This window comes from Oryzias latipes, chromosome 11 (genome assembly GCF_002234675.1).
Source record: "Oryzias latipes chromosome 11, ASM223467v1".
Classification (NCBI taxonomy): domain Eukaryota; kingdom Metazoa; phylum Chordata; class Actinopteri; order Beloniformes; family Adrianichthyidae; genus Oryzias; species Oryzias latipes.
The window spans coordinates 17,217,866-17,233,041 of NC_019869.2; the positions used below are offsets into that span (position 1 = coordinate 17,217,866).

Below are 15,176 nucleotides of genomic sequence, written 5' to 3' on the forward strand. Positions count from 1 at the left end.
AAACATATTTATGATTCAAATATTTGACTCAATTCCACTAAATTTGGTGGAAAGTTATGATTTTTAAAGAACAATGTCATTTAGTAATCCAAATCCAGAGTTTTATTTTTGAAAGTGGAATGTCAGTCCGACTCGACTTCCTTCATAATAACCACGCCTCTACTCGATTGACGAACAAAACACAAAAAACCGTGTGACTTGATTGGCTGGAGTGTTTTGCTACCAAACGTTCATAGTGTCGTAAACTGTTTACAAGTAAATGTGTGGCTCTACATTTCTATGGGCTAATAAAAACAACAAACACAAGTCATCTTTCAGGGCAAAAGTCAGTTTTAACAAAAATGACCATTTAACATTTATTAAAATCTAATAAAATTACAATTTGAATCTAGCTTCTGTTGGGGCCCATGCTGTGGGGTGCCAAGGTCCCTTCGTTGAAAATAAATACATCTCCTTATGATGATGGTCTGAAGCTGCAGGCGTCCTATGATCTACCGTCCCTCTAGCTCTTCTTCCAGACCCACCAACCCTATTCAAGCAGTTTATTACAGAGGAGCAGACGGAAACAGGGCTTTACACTTTCAACAGCAGGACATCATCATCCAATGCCACAGGAGGATAAAAATATGATCAACAGTGTGCGTTTCTGCTTTCATTTCAGATCTACACATTGAACATGTACCAAGGAAAATATAAAATTAAAAATGAACTGCATGTTTATTTCTAAAAAGCAGGCTTTTCCGGCAACTCGGGGTGGTTCACGTGCTCTCTTTGACAGTCAATGGTGTTAAGACAAAACAGAAAAAAATGTACAGGCAGTTCTGTTGTGTCCTTCAGTCATACAGGAGAACCCAAAAGGACAATATATTTTTATAATTTTCGTTTCTTTTCTGAGGAAAAGTTGAGATGTTGGAAACTTTCTGCAAGTTTTCTTGGCGAGAGTTGAAATTAGAAAGTTGATACATATCTAATTTCTGTGACAAAGGCTACACTAAGGCCTTCAACTCACCAGTTTAGCACAAAGACTAAAAACAAGTCATTTCATTTCTAATCAAATTCTTTACTAAAAATTTCAGCAGTTTTTAGCAGTTTACTTTGTCTTAAAATTCTTTAAAACCCAATTATTCTTGAGGAGAAGACTGTTTAATGTTTCATTGCTAATACATTTTGATTGCCGACGCCACTAAAACTAAAACAAATGGTGTATTTTTTAGCTGTTTCATAGATGTTTCATATTTTCTAAAAAGTAATCATCAATTTATTTGTAAAAGAAATATGACACGATTTGTAAAGAAACTAAAAATCTGCATGGTTTGTTGTATCTTGGAGACAGAGGATAACTGTCTGCATTATATACTTGATGGGAATTGGTTTGGTGTTGATAAGTCTGACATTACAATAAAATTGTAATTTTTTTTATGTGGAGATGTTTCTAAAGCCGATCAACATTGTAGATTCTTGTTTTTAGTCTCTGTGCTGAGGTCTAGCAGCAGCTAAAGGTTTGGAAAAATGAAATTTTTCATAAAACGTCAAGAAAGAAAGGTCAAAAAACACAAAAATGTCTTTAAAACCGTCCACTTAAAAACAATCAAAGGTAACAGCATAGGTGTGTGCATGTCTTTTTTTGAGATGGTAAATTCCTTTTCTTTGCACTAAGACCATTATTTAGGATTTAATTTTATAAAATTTCCTTCCCCAAATATACATAAAAACACAGTAAACCATCTTTTTCATCATCGCAGAGTTCATAGGTTATGTTCTGAAGGTCAAAGCGAACTGTGTGTTTGTGTTGGAGGGAAACAGGATATGGGCTCAGGTGTGCATCAGCCTTTCTTTTTGAGCTTGTAAGTGAATATTCACCAAAAGCTTGTTCTTCCAAGGAAATCCAAAATGAAAGAGTTTCCTTTTATAACACAAAATGCTGTCGTTTGACAAAAAACCACGACAGTAGGAGAGCTTTTGTGAGCATCTGTTCACAGATTTAGCAAAAATTAGCATTTAATGCTGTAACAGATTGTGTGACTGCACTTGAAAGCAGAGATTTGGACCCAGTTTCTGTCCCACAGGAGATCAGACTACAACATGTGCTTGGATGGATTTCTATGGAATCTATAGCATTTAATTTTTAGTCAAGATTTAAATTTTTGAACATTTGAATTTGGGCTTCTCTTTAAGGGCAGAGGAGGAGGTGTCTTTAGCTCTCCTACGTTGCGATTTTTCTTTTACCCATCTACAGTAATCTAACAATGATAGTTAGCGTTCCAGTCCCAAACAATGATGCCACCACCTCTGTGTTTCACAGAAGAATTGTGGATAGATGTTCACAAAAGCCCTTCTGCTCACCATATGTCTTTGAAAAAAGAAAAACTCTTCTCTCAGAAGACTTGAACTTGGATTACAAGCACAACACTGCAATCACTCGTTGATGAATGATCTCAAAATCTCATAGACCCCTCACTGAAGCCCATAACGCAGTTCCCTTGTAAATGGTTTGTAGCTTCAATTAAAAACTGTTGTAATTGATACAATACATTCAGGCTCATTCAGATTACCGGCGGGAGAATCTGTTCTTGAACGCTTTGATGGTTTTGGCCATCATAGGGGCGATTTCTGCAGAACAGATCAAACATGGAGGTTTAATTGATGCAAACATATAAAGATTTAATGCAAATCTAATGATAAAAAAGTGCCTGTGAACTTACTTTTGACAGCTGGCTTCTCTCGACCAAGTCCTCCTGCTCCTCCTCCACTTGGAGCGGAGGGCCGGGATGAAGGCGCAGGTGAGGCCAGCAGAGAGGAGGAAGAGGAGCGGCTCGACTCTCCAGAGTCGCCTGTAACAACTGGTCGGATTCTTGAGGAGAAAAAGAAATATTTGAGAGGGAATAGAAGTGAAAGAATAGTACAAATAACTTTAACTTAAAAAATAAGATAATCAAAGAAGTTTTTTTTATGGAGTAAAATTCTTCCTATAGCATCCCTGGAGCATTTAGACTTAAATATGTACAGTCTGGTTTTTGTTGACAAGACCAGCTAAACATTTTTCATTTTAAGCAATTCTGGTTCATTTGATGGCAACAGCATCTGTTTCAGTTTTTTTTTAAAAAGCAGAAAAATAGATGAAAGTAAAAGAAAAAACTTTCAAAAGTTAGGTGGGTGATTATTTAGATTGCATATAGGCAGGGAAATACAGATTATAAGTAATACATTTGGTTAGAAGTTCACCCGTCTGAGTCAACAATTTTGATTTGATTTGATTTGAAATGGTTTATTTCAAGCAATTAAGTAGAAATAATACACAACAGCAATATAATCATCAGTTATACATTCATACAGTAACTAATCAAACTTAGGATAATTAGACATATTAATAAATATTGCTTGAAAGGGAGTGGAAGGAAGCAAACTTATATAATCCCACCACGTTATACTATAACCATTTTATTACATGATTTATCAATATCCGGTTCCCAGTTTTTATCAGACAGAATTAAAAGTCATAAGATATCGATAAAGCACATGACAAAGATAAATTACTTAAGTATTACGTCAAAAATAACTATTTTAGAAATCAACATGGCAAATGCAGATCAGTCATCTGAAATATATGCAGATTATGTTACTTATAAAAGCCACTCATATGAATAAAACATAATACTATATCAGTAAAGTAGTGTAACCCGGAACCAGGTTAGTGTTACACATTTTAGGAAGACTGATTGTAATATGTTCATATGATGGCTTCTGAACGTCTTCAAAGAACAATTGAAAAATAATTCTCTTACAAATAAAATGGTTGCGTATTTGAGTTTATCTTTAATAATAAGGTAATCAGACTAGACTAGACTAACTAGACTAGACTAACTAGACTAGACTAGACTAGACTAGACTAGACTAGACTAGAATATTGTAATTGCCAGCAGCTGTTAAATTGTGGGTGGTCCAACAGCAACAGTGCACAGGGCAATAGTGAGTAAAATAAATAAATAACATGATAAAAGACAGTACATGGCATAAGGCAAACCTAAATACAAGAAACACGACGATAACAAAAAAAAATTAAAAAGCAGGAAACCCAATAAACAGAATTGAGGGTAAAGTGTAGTGTAATTATGTGCAATTAAATTAGCAAATAGACCTTTGAAGACGTACAGAAGCCATCATATGAACATATTACAATCAGTCTTCCTAAAATGTGAAACACTAAAACTACTTTTAGTAAGTCAGACCTCGGGTAAATACAGAATGGACACATGTGGAGAGTAGACTTGAATTCTGAGCGATTATTCTGTTGTTTTTTTTCCAACAAATGTTTTTCAACTGGAAAATGTTTTTAAAAAAACTCTACATCCAATCCAAGGGCTTTGTGTCAGATCCCCTATCCTGGTTGCAGTTTAGATCTCTTTTTGCCAGTTGTTCATTCACTTCTAAACACTGATGATGTAAATCTGCTAAAGTGAAGCTATGATCTGAGCCTGGCTGGCTGTTTCTGTGTCACTGAACCCTTTGCAGCGAAGTAAATAGAAGGCTCATATTAACAAACTTTATCTCAATGATACAAGGGTTTAGTTTTTGATGCATGGTATCAGTCTCCACAGCTGCTTGAATGCTGTCCTTTAAAAGCCTTCACTCTTTATCAAACCTCTAAGCTGCATCCTTTCTGTTGCCTTTTTCTATGACTAGTGCATTTCTATTCCAACAAATTCTTTAAGAAGAAAATTAAGTTGTTTTGAAGCTTTTATCAAAGATTAGATCAGAATAATAGTTTTATTCACTCACTTGATAGGAGAGGCAGCTGTAATAGAAGCCGCCGAGGACAAACCACTAGAGGTACCAAACCTCTCCTGTCGGCGCCGAACGTCACGTGGAGGCTTGGCCACAGAATTTACAAACGCCATCTTAACCTGTCGACCTGCAAAACACATGAAGGATGACTGTAAGAATGGCTGCCATTTCGAGACCAGCTTTAAAGTCTTCAAAATCTTCTCCTGCCTTTCGGTTTGTTGGCGTGTGCAGAGGTGATGTTCTGGGTGAGCAGCCTCAGCCGTTCCTCCCGCTCGTCATGCAGCCGCAGGTACATTTCCCTCCATGACTCGAACTCCTGAGGAGACTCGCGCTTAAAGTCTCGCTGGCAGTGGCGCTTCCACAGCTCGTCTGAATCTTCCGTAAAACACTGAAAGGTTAAAAAACAGATGCTAAGTGATTGAACATTAGGAGGATGGACACTGATAGAAATGCAACCAAAAGTATTGTGAATGGTGGGCTGAAGGAATGGAAAAAACAATTCAAACAATTATTTCTGTCCACATTTAGTTTGTCAATCAAACCGTCTTTTATCAATTGACATGATTAATGCATTGAACTTTTATGAAATAAATTAGCAGCGATTACAGAAAAGACACTTCTTATTTCTGTGAAACATGGCGGTGGTAGAATCTTTGTTTGGGTTTAGTTAGCCACAAGTTTAAACAATGAATTAGAACTAAAGGTTATAAATCCTTAAAAGAAAATAAAAGCAAAACTGAATCAAATAGGTTTAAAGTGAAAGGAGGGCGTGCGCTTAGTCAACCTTTATTTTTATGTAGGTTTGAAGCTGGCCTTTTCCTCTTTGTGAGTTCATTCGGGCCAGTTGTCTTTTGTAGCAAGTTTGGTTTGATGAATCACCTGATTGCTCAGCTCGATGCGGTACAGTTGTTCTGGGGTACATCTCTCCAGGACAGGCTCAAGGATCTCAAACGGGACTCCTCCCACCTCAGCGATGGCTAAAAGAGCACAAAACAGCTATATGATTGCCTTTGCTTTGACCATCCGAGTTACAGGTGGCTGGGTAGTCAAACACTTCAACTTCAAAAGCTCCTTGGAAAACTAACTTTCTGCTGCCACCTTCAGGGCTAATGAGAGACTGCTCTACCTCTTTGCTGATGGGATTTTTTTGGAAGAAATCGAAACTTACAGTCAATGTTGTTCTGCAGCACCCGGATGCACTGCTCATACAGAGTCATCATTTTGGGCAGGTAGGCAGATTTGGATCCGGAGTAAACAACCATCTTGGAGTTGAAACGTTTCCCAGTGAAGCCTGTGTCCTCTTCATCGTTGCAAACAGGAACTGAAAGTAAAGACAGCATGAAAGTCAGTCAGCTTGATCCTGAGCAGAGCTGCTTGCAGAATCACTGATCCTGACAGATTGGAAAGAATCTCTTGCTTTATTCAAACCTAAACTTGAAGTGGAATTAAAGCACAGAATAAGTGGAGATTGTCAGGTTACGTTATCACACAACTCTATTCATCAGAGCATACAGACAAAGGAAACTACAAGTCCAGCTGTCTTAAGAACAGAATCCAGTGAAAAACAAAAGTAGATTTCAAAGATGTTTACATCTGAAGCCACAAAAATGAGTCTAATGTCCCCAAGATAACACATTTGTTGATCACTGCTTCAAAGAGTTTTCAGCCATCTTTAATGTTTGTGTAAAAACACAAATCACTGTCTTCAATTCTCACTGGTATTATATCTTTCCATAGGAGCGTCGGTGTTTATATTTCTGGATCGTCTTACCTTTGCGCCTCTGAGGCGACAGCGGCGTGTCGATGGAGGGCAGAGGTCTGTAATTGGGTTGAATTGCCGGCAAAGGGATTTCCGGGAGAGTTGGAAGAGCTTCAACAACCTACACACAACAGTTTTATCAGTCAGTGCCAGGAAAGCTTTAATCTTGCATATGAGAAATGACCACATATGGGAAAGAAACTCCACAGAAGCTCAAGGAGTGGAGCAGTCTGGACATTTGTAATGTACAAAAAGCTTTAAGATATTGTTCAAAAATGTCGGAGGAGAAAGAAACAGAGACAAGATTTTAAACAAACTTTTGGCACCAAATGGCTTTAAAGATCTGTTCAGACATTTCTGGTTGTTCATTTAGTGACCTACAGACATTCAGGGGGTTGAGCTTTCCCTAACCATCACCTTGGCTACATTTTAGGGAGCATAAGATGGAAAAATAGATGGAACCTTCCATCTACCTTCCACGCCTGCAACCATCTGATGGGATGAATCTTTTGAGCAACAGCTTTTTTTACAGGGTATCCAACAATTTCAATACTATTTGAATCTGCTTTTCCCTAAACTTAGTGAATTTTAAAAGTTCATAAATTGAAAATTATTGATAAAAACTGCAGAGGAACATCTCAAAGACAGAGTGAACGCCGTGCATTCTCACCCTCTTGCGTTTCTCTGGCGTCCTTGCGGCAGCTGATGAGCTTGAGCTGGATCGAGGTCTTTTGGTGCCCTGGGCGCCGTTTGCTTTGCTCTCTTTACCGGATGACGAAGCGGCAGGTGGAGGAGGTGTGCGAGAGTGGCGGGAAGAGGACGAGTGAGAGGGATGCTTGTGTGAAGAGGATGAGGGCAACTGCTGCTGTTTCTTCTTCTTCTTGACCGGCGCATCATATGTAAGGAAGGACTCAAAGGACATGGTGTGCTTCTCAAACTCCTCTTCTTCTTCCTCTTTGGACAGAGAGTCCTTTGGTGCCATGGGTCGCCCTGGAAACATAAAAGTAATGATGAAGAATGTGCAAAAAATGGAATGGCGAGTAAAAATTTAGTTAGTAACTCATGTCTGAGTAAAAAAAAAACAATTTTGTTGTAAATCGGTTAAAATTCTGTGCTCTGCGGTTTTTTCGTTTTAGGTTTTTAGCGATTTGATTTGTTTGTGTGTTCAGTCACAACACAGATCTATGAGGGATTTGACTTCTGTGCTTTTCTGTTCCATTAAACCTGGGGGTTCTCCTCCACTGCTTATGGCTTCTTCTGAGTAAATATTTTCCAGCATGTTCAAACCATGCAAGCCCATCTGGATCAGATTGAACTAAAAGGATTCGACCTGGAATATCTGAGCATCCAAGCCAGATAAGTACTACGAGTTATTTTGGACAATAATGTAAGACATACATATTTACTTATTGACCAACTGTACTGATTATTTTCTTTTCCCTCAAGCAAATTTGATATTTTTTCTCCCTTTTATTTTTGGAAGAAAACTGTTGTAGTTGCTGTAGAGGTTTTCATCATCAGATATTAGACACATGCATATGAATGATTCATGCATAATAAAAAGCATTGAACCTGAAGGATGTGCAAAAAAGTTATGCAAAAAATAAGCAGAATAATTCTCAAAAAAAAGTTATAAAGACTGAAGAAAAGACTGTGTTTTTTTAAAATAAGTCCTAAAAAAGACATATCAGATCGGCCCCAAAGGCCTCTGCTGCCAAAACTGCCAGTCTTCAACAAAATCTGATCTATTAGAAGTAGAAAACAGAAGTGTAAAGTGTTGTCGAAATCCTTGAACATACGGAGACATTTAATTTGACTTATGCAGTATTTGATCTGATTTTTCTTTTAAAAAAATAAAATAAAATTCACAATTTATGACATAAAGGAGATGATTTTCATTTGGAAGTCAGCAGTGACCTTTTTTAATTAGTTTTTCCTGCAGAGGTGGATGTTGGTACCTGAGCACTCACCATCGTCTCCTCCCTTCTTCTTCTTGTCCTCCCTTTTGCTGCCGTGCGTCGTGGATTTCCTGCCGTGCTTGGCGACTTTCTCCACTGGACTGCCCTGTCGCTCTCGCTCTCCGCTGCGTTTCTTTCCATCACCCCCCCCTCCCCGATCAGTATTCGTCTCAGCGGGCCGCTGTCGCCGCTCTTCATCTCTGTCCTTGTGTCGGTCGCTGTGGTGATGGTTTTTGTCTTTGCTTGGTTTGGCGTGCCGAACCTCCTTCCGAAGTGGCGGCGGAGGAGGAGGAGGAGGAGGGCTGGGCTCAGGTTCCTGCTCTGGACTCTCATATTCATCTGATTGATAGGCATTTGGTTGAGGGGGGCTGTACTGGTTTTGATAAGGAGGCGACGGAGAGTAGTTGCCGTGGTAGTTGCCGTGGTAGCCTTGCTCCTCCTCTTCCTCCTCCATGTAGCTTTGCTCCTCGGGGGAGGGCTCTCGTTGGTGCCTGAGGCCTTGAGCTTGTGAGCAGGGGGCCTCTTTGCCATGGCTGTTGGGTCTGAAGAGGGAAGACAAAGGCGGTAAGGCTTAAAGTTGTCATGGTCATCCCGACTTCCAGAAGGCCAGACTAACCCGGCCTGTGTGGGATATTTTTTAAATCCATAAGTATAATGTACGAATAAAGCTAGAGTTTCTCATTCAAGATCCTGAAATTTTAAAATTGTATGTGTCAGTTTTTTGAACTTTTTTTCAAACTCATAATAAGTCAGAGGAATATTTGCATCTCAAATGAAATCCCAACTTTTATGGTCCCTATGACTGTTTGAAAGAGCTACTGAAACATTACTAAATTGTGTTTAGCATAGCACTTCAAAATAAAACTACCACTGAATATCTGTACTTTCAACAAGCACTTTGTATAACAGTGTGAAAGGCTAAATTTGAGTGGATCAATAAGTTAAAACAGTAAATTCTTTGAAAAAAAAACATCCAGCAGATTACATTTCCCAATAAAACTACGTTTTTTGTTATTTCAAAGTTGAAATGCAAAAAAGGTAAACAAGGACACTCCAGTTCGTGTGATATTAGTTCAGTCAATGATGGCTTCCATTACATTTTTGGATTTTTTTGTAGACTATTTTATCATTTAATTTTGTTAAATGTTTTATTTAAAAATAGACAATTTACTCCGTTTAAATTTTCTAACTCCACGTATATGTGTTGAACATCCTTTTGCTTTGTTTTTAATCTTTTTAGGGGAAAGTAATTTAAACATATAGGACGACACACAGTATTTAAATTGTGCTTTCTTGAACTAAAAGAAAACTTGAACCACTTAGTGTCAGATTTCCTGAAGACGTCATCATTATTTTTATAAGAGTGTATTACGTGATGCTATTCTGGTGTGTGGACGTACCTGTCTGCTGACTGAGGAACCAGTTTCTTCCATTTGGCCACGAGGCTTTTGGCCAGCTCTCCAGCAACTTGATGTTTCCTGAAGGAGTTCACAGTTTTCCCAACTCCAGTTTCCTGTGCATGAACCAAAACGTTTAGCAAGTCAAACACTAATAAAGACAATGCTGATATTTTTTTTCAGGCACATGTTTTGAAGGAAAAATAGGACAATATATGAAAAAAAGACTATTGAGAACACAACATAGGCAACTTACAAATTATTGTCAAATGATTAGAGCAGTTATAAAGATTGAAGAAAAAACTGTGTTATTGTTTAAAATAAGTCCTAATAAAGACATCAGATTCTTTCTTTTATAAATCCACATTTTTTTCACAATTGATGACATAAAGGTGAAGCAAGAAACTCTCTTCAAAGTTCCACCAAGGTGTGTTTAAGTGACGTTAAAAGCTTATGCTTTGTCCCAAGACCCAATTGGCCATAAATATAATAAATATAATATGATATTTGCCCCAAACGTCCTTGTTCGTGGGTAGATCTGCTTAAAGAAACAGTCAATTGTGACAGCTTGGAGCAGCACAGACAACAAAAAGGATGTTTTCACAGTTTACAAACTGAAATTACAGCTGATTTAAAATGTTTCACTGAGATAGAATGACCAGTTTGGAGACAGTTTATATTTAACGTAGCAAAAACCTCAAAAGTTCAAATGTGCAATATTTCAGTATTAATCTTGTGCTGCCTAAAGATTTGACATTTTATCTCAGGATAGAGGTACCCTATTAGGACATACTGTGTTACATCCAGCAGGTTAGAGGTTTTTTGCAGAGTGAGCTTAATACTTTTTTGTTATTACATGGACAAAAAAAGAAAATTATTGATACAAAACACAATAGAAGCAGAAGTAAAAACCAAAATTTCTTCTTCAAAATGAAGTAATTCAATGAGATTTTTTTGGATTTGTGAGGATCTCAGAGGGTGTAAGTGTCTCACAATGAAGATAATGTGAAACTATTGATATTTATATTTGAAAATACATTAATAATATTTTATTCTGGAGATAAATGTGTTCAGTTAAGAGTCTTAACTTAGCCATAAATCTTCTTTTCATGGCCTTATATTTTAAGACATACAGCATGTCTGTTGATGTCAATCTGTTGTGTGTTAGTGGTTTGCAGGAGTTCAAAGTGGAGTTCAGGTGCTGAGCACGCAGGTCTCTTCAGAGAATTTAGCTAAAGCATCTGATTAGTTGGAAACATGTTTAGGTTCTGTTTAAAGATGTAACCAGTCCTTCAACACATACAAAAGAAGCTAGCACAGTTTGCAGTAGTGTGCATGCAAAAATGAGGTCACTTTTGTACTTTTAGCTTAAATCTCAAATAAGTCAGCATATTTTCTTTTCACTTTTAAGCCAGTTGAAATGATCCTCCTTACCACCAGTATGTGCACAGTCATGGGCAGCTCTCCCAGTCTTTTGAGAGCCTTCAGGAGCTGGAAAAGAAGTAACATAATGAGTTTAAAGTGTTTTTTAGAGCCTAAGTGAAGTACAAGGCTACAGCGGGCAGCCTGTTGCAGCAGCCCTGCTTAGAATAAACACTTCTTTTTAAAAAAACTTTCTAAAAAAATACTTTAGACATCTATTGTCATTAACATGAGGCATGAATGTGAATTAAGGAGTGACAAATTTACTAGATTTACACCCAGATAAAACTGATGGGGGCAAAAAACCAAAATGGAGAATCCATGTTAAATAACAGGCATGTCAGGAATGTTGTGTTTGAGCCGTTTTCTTAGCACTGATGCAGGGTTTCAGAAACCCCAGACATTCCGTTTTTATTGTTTACTTACTATATCTGATTCAGATCTTTACTTATACTTTATACTTATACCTTAATACTTATACTCTCATAGAACATGAGATTCAGGGCCCACTGTTTTTTTCATTTTTCTCTATTCTTCATTTTTTCCCTGTCATGAAGCATCAAAAATACAAAGACATAAACTGACTACAACATACATTTTACAACTTCATTTATTTCAATTGTTTTTGTTTATTCTTACATAAATCATGGTTCCAGCTCATAGAACCCACAAAAACTAGTTTTACAATACCATAGAGAAATCACCCTTCAATTCTCAAATTTAGAACACACACAAAAAAAACAAAATTATGCTCGCATTCGAATCAATCAAAAGTATTTTCCACATGATTTGTCCGTCTTCAACACTTAAATAGTCTGGGCAGAGACCGATTCCTCCTTGATGATGAAATCTTCATCTCCATCCAGATCCTCTGCAGCAGGAATCATGAAGTCCTCAAGAACATTTGGGTAGACTTTTGGCAGTGATACTGGCCAACAGTCAATGTCATTCTCCTTTAGCCCATAGACATTTCTTCCATTAGTCCAGCCTTAGAATTGGCTTGACCTGGGGAACCCAGGAGTTGTAGGCCATCTCCCAAACGCGTCTGAATGTGGTGGATTTTGAAGCTGTTCCTCCACCTCATTCCACTTTTTCTGGATGTCTGCAGGTTCTTGAATCATTTGATAATCCGCTGAAGCCCACGGCCATCTCTTTTGCCTCCCTTCCATTTGACTTTCCGTTGATGTGCTCGGACACAGCGCTCTGCGAGCACCCATCCTCCTCAGCTATGAACGTTTGTGGCTTACCCACACTATGGAGAAGATCAACAATTGTCTTCTGGCTAGTTGTCAAGTCTGAAGTCTTTCCCGTGTTGAACCAAATTGAACTAATTTAACAACTGGGGAACCTGTGCAGGTGCTTTGGGTTTTGTAGATCTTCAGTTGGTGAAACTCAGTTGAAAACAATCATGTATTGCATGATATTGGTGGGTATGAGCTGAAACCACGAGTTATGTGAAAAATAAACAAATAAATATTTTAAATCATATAAAGAGTTTTAGACATGTCCATGTGACATTTTTCTCAGAGTCTGAACTTGATGATGGTTTGTCGAGGTTTCTTCTTCTTCTATTTTGGTGCTAAACGCAATAATTTTTCCTGCTTACCACCACCTAACGGTTGCAAATTTGAAGGGTCAAAAGAAGCTTGTGCTTATAATGTTGATCCAACTGAATGTAAAATCTCCAATTAAGAAGTTTAGTGTAGTTGAGACGTAATTGATTTAAATTTTTAATTTACACAAACAACATGACTAAGGGCATCTTCAGTTGAATTACAATAAAACATTAGAACAACAAAAATATCTAAATGGAATTTTCAGTGTTCGTATAAGATGAATATTTAAAAAAAAAGATACAATTCATTATTCATGCACGGATTTCAAACTGCAGATTTGACTTGTTTCCAGTGAAAAGAAACTTCCTTCAAGCCTTGACGCTGTGTGATGATATTTGGGAGAAACCTGCAGGATAGAACCCTCCCCCTCTCACATCAGGACCGCTTTGTTACACATCAGCAGTAAACAAAGGGGAGACAGGATCATGGTCACCGCTTGCGCGCGCATCTGATTTCAACCGAAACAACGAAAACCGAGGAGTTTCACGGAGAAGCCGAGCTCCGCCTTCATGGAGCAGCAGCGGGGGAAACATGACAGGCCTGCGGCTTCCCTCCTACACTGACGTCCGCTAGCTGCGCGGCTAGCGGCTAACAACCCCCCACCCCCCAACACACAGAGCCGCAGTTTGCCCCGAATTTCTGCGGGTCTTTGCGGTCACGCAGCCATCGCTGCTGCGAAGAGCTTTGATTTGTTGTCCCAGTATGCGCTCGAACCCCGCTCTGGAACGCCAATCAAACTTTGATTGCAGTTTATCTGAAGTTACAACCTCTTAATTACAGTGACGTCTCCAAAAACGCCTTTGCGGACCGTGGGAAATATCGAAACTCAAGATGAAATGACCGTTACTCAAACTTCTCCAGGTTTAACAAAACTTTAAACACAATGAGCTTAAAAAATGACCAATACATTGTATTTCTTGAGGTTGAATATTTATGAAATTAGAAATAAAACGGGAAAACAATGTAATATTCATGATATGTACAGTTGTGATTATTTTAGTTTTCAATATTTACAAGTTGTTTTTAATCATTGCAAATTATCATGAAAATAATCACTAATTAAGCCCTTTATGGCCTGATTTATATTTTATACATACAGTAAATAAATGCGCTTTGTGCTGTTGTCCCATTACTTGAATTTAATTATGAACGTGTTTGTTTGATATTAGAAATATTCAAACTATAAAGAAATTAAAATGTGTTGAAATAGCAGTATTTTTTCTTTTCTTTTTTTTCATAGTGTGACAGTTGCAACAACCGTTCAAAATGGATTAGGCCTAGTGTAAAATATTGTAAACTAGGAACTTGAATGGTATATGGCTAAATCTTGGTACCTAATCTGCGCCATTATGTCTTTTTTTTTTGGGGGGGGGGCACTCTTCATGTATGAGTCAACTGAAAGCTCCTTTAAGGACCGAGTCAGACTAGGGGCCGTGAACACAGCATTTAAAAAACCATTGCGACTATCAGTGAGCTTCCCGTGTCCCGGATTTGTGAAATTGGCGGATTTGATCACGTTTTGACAGAGGATCGTTGAAAAATAACACATCTGTCCGTTTCAATCGGATGACTCGTTACCTTACGAGGCTCCGGATTGTCCAGAATCCGGGACTGAAGTCTCTCCACTGTTTCTCGCAGGTCTTCCGCCATGTTTACAGCTGGTACCCTGTCGCCCGGAAACTGTTTAACGATCCTGACTGGACAGAGGTACAAACCGAGAATACTTCCGCTTCTTACCAAAATAAAATGTAAATAGAAATGCCTCTTAGGGGGCACATATATAGTTCAATAAGAAGTATATATGTGTTTTGTTTTAGTTTTAGTGGCCAATAATTTCTTGTAATAAATTACCCTTCATATTTACATATTTATAGAACACTTCTGACAAAATTATATTTAGGAACATGTACACATACATATAAAACAGCTGGAACAAGCAAATTCCAAACAAAAGACGCATAAAATAAATAAATGAGAATGACGCATGAAAAATGTCTTCCTTTTTGCCATGAATGTCAAGTATTTAAAATATAATCAAATATCCTTTAATGCATTCAAACGTGGTTTGGTTATGAGAACTTACTTATATGCATATAAAACTTCCCTAAAATTACAAATACATTAAAAACTAAATCAAACAGACTGTTCTGTGAAATTACACCCAAAATAACACGTTTTTTTTAATATTACCAAAATCAAGAATTTAGAAGAACACCAGAAATTAATCCCAAACTATTAACGT

General features: G+C 37.7%; 1 protein-coding gene across 2 annotated transcripts; it reads right to left on the bottom strand.

Moving 5' to 3' along the window:
* Nucleotides 1–79: 79 nt before the first annotated feature.
* On the bottom strand, nt 80–14,725 carry eloa (elongin A). 2 transcript variants are annotated; one of them, XM_020707182.2, is made up of 12 exons: nt 14,513–14,725; nt 11,331–11,387; nt 9,900–10,012; nt 8,500–9,041; nt 7,212–7,531; nt 6,554–6,662; nt 5,951–6,103; nt 5,662–5,759; nt 4,990–5,170; nt 4,777–4,909; nt 2,703–2,851; nt 80–2,610 (listed from the first exon to the last, which is right to left on the bottom strand). In XM_020707182.2, exons 1-12 carry the CDS (start codon nt 14,582–14,584, stop codon nt 2,549–2,551), a joined length of 1,989 nt encoding a protein of 662 aa, XP_020562841.1. In that variant the 5' UTR covers nt 14,585–14,725; the 3' UTR covers nt 80–2,548. The 2 variants fall into 2 exon arrangements, with proteins under 2 accessions (XP_020562841.1, XP_020562842.1); XM_020707183.2 differs by having other exon boundaries at nt 8,512–9,041; nt 14,513–14,631.
* Between the last annotated feature and the right edge of the window lie 451 nt (nt 14,726–15,176).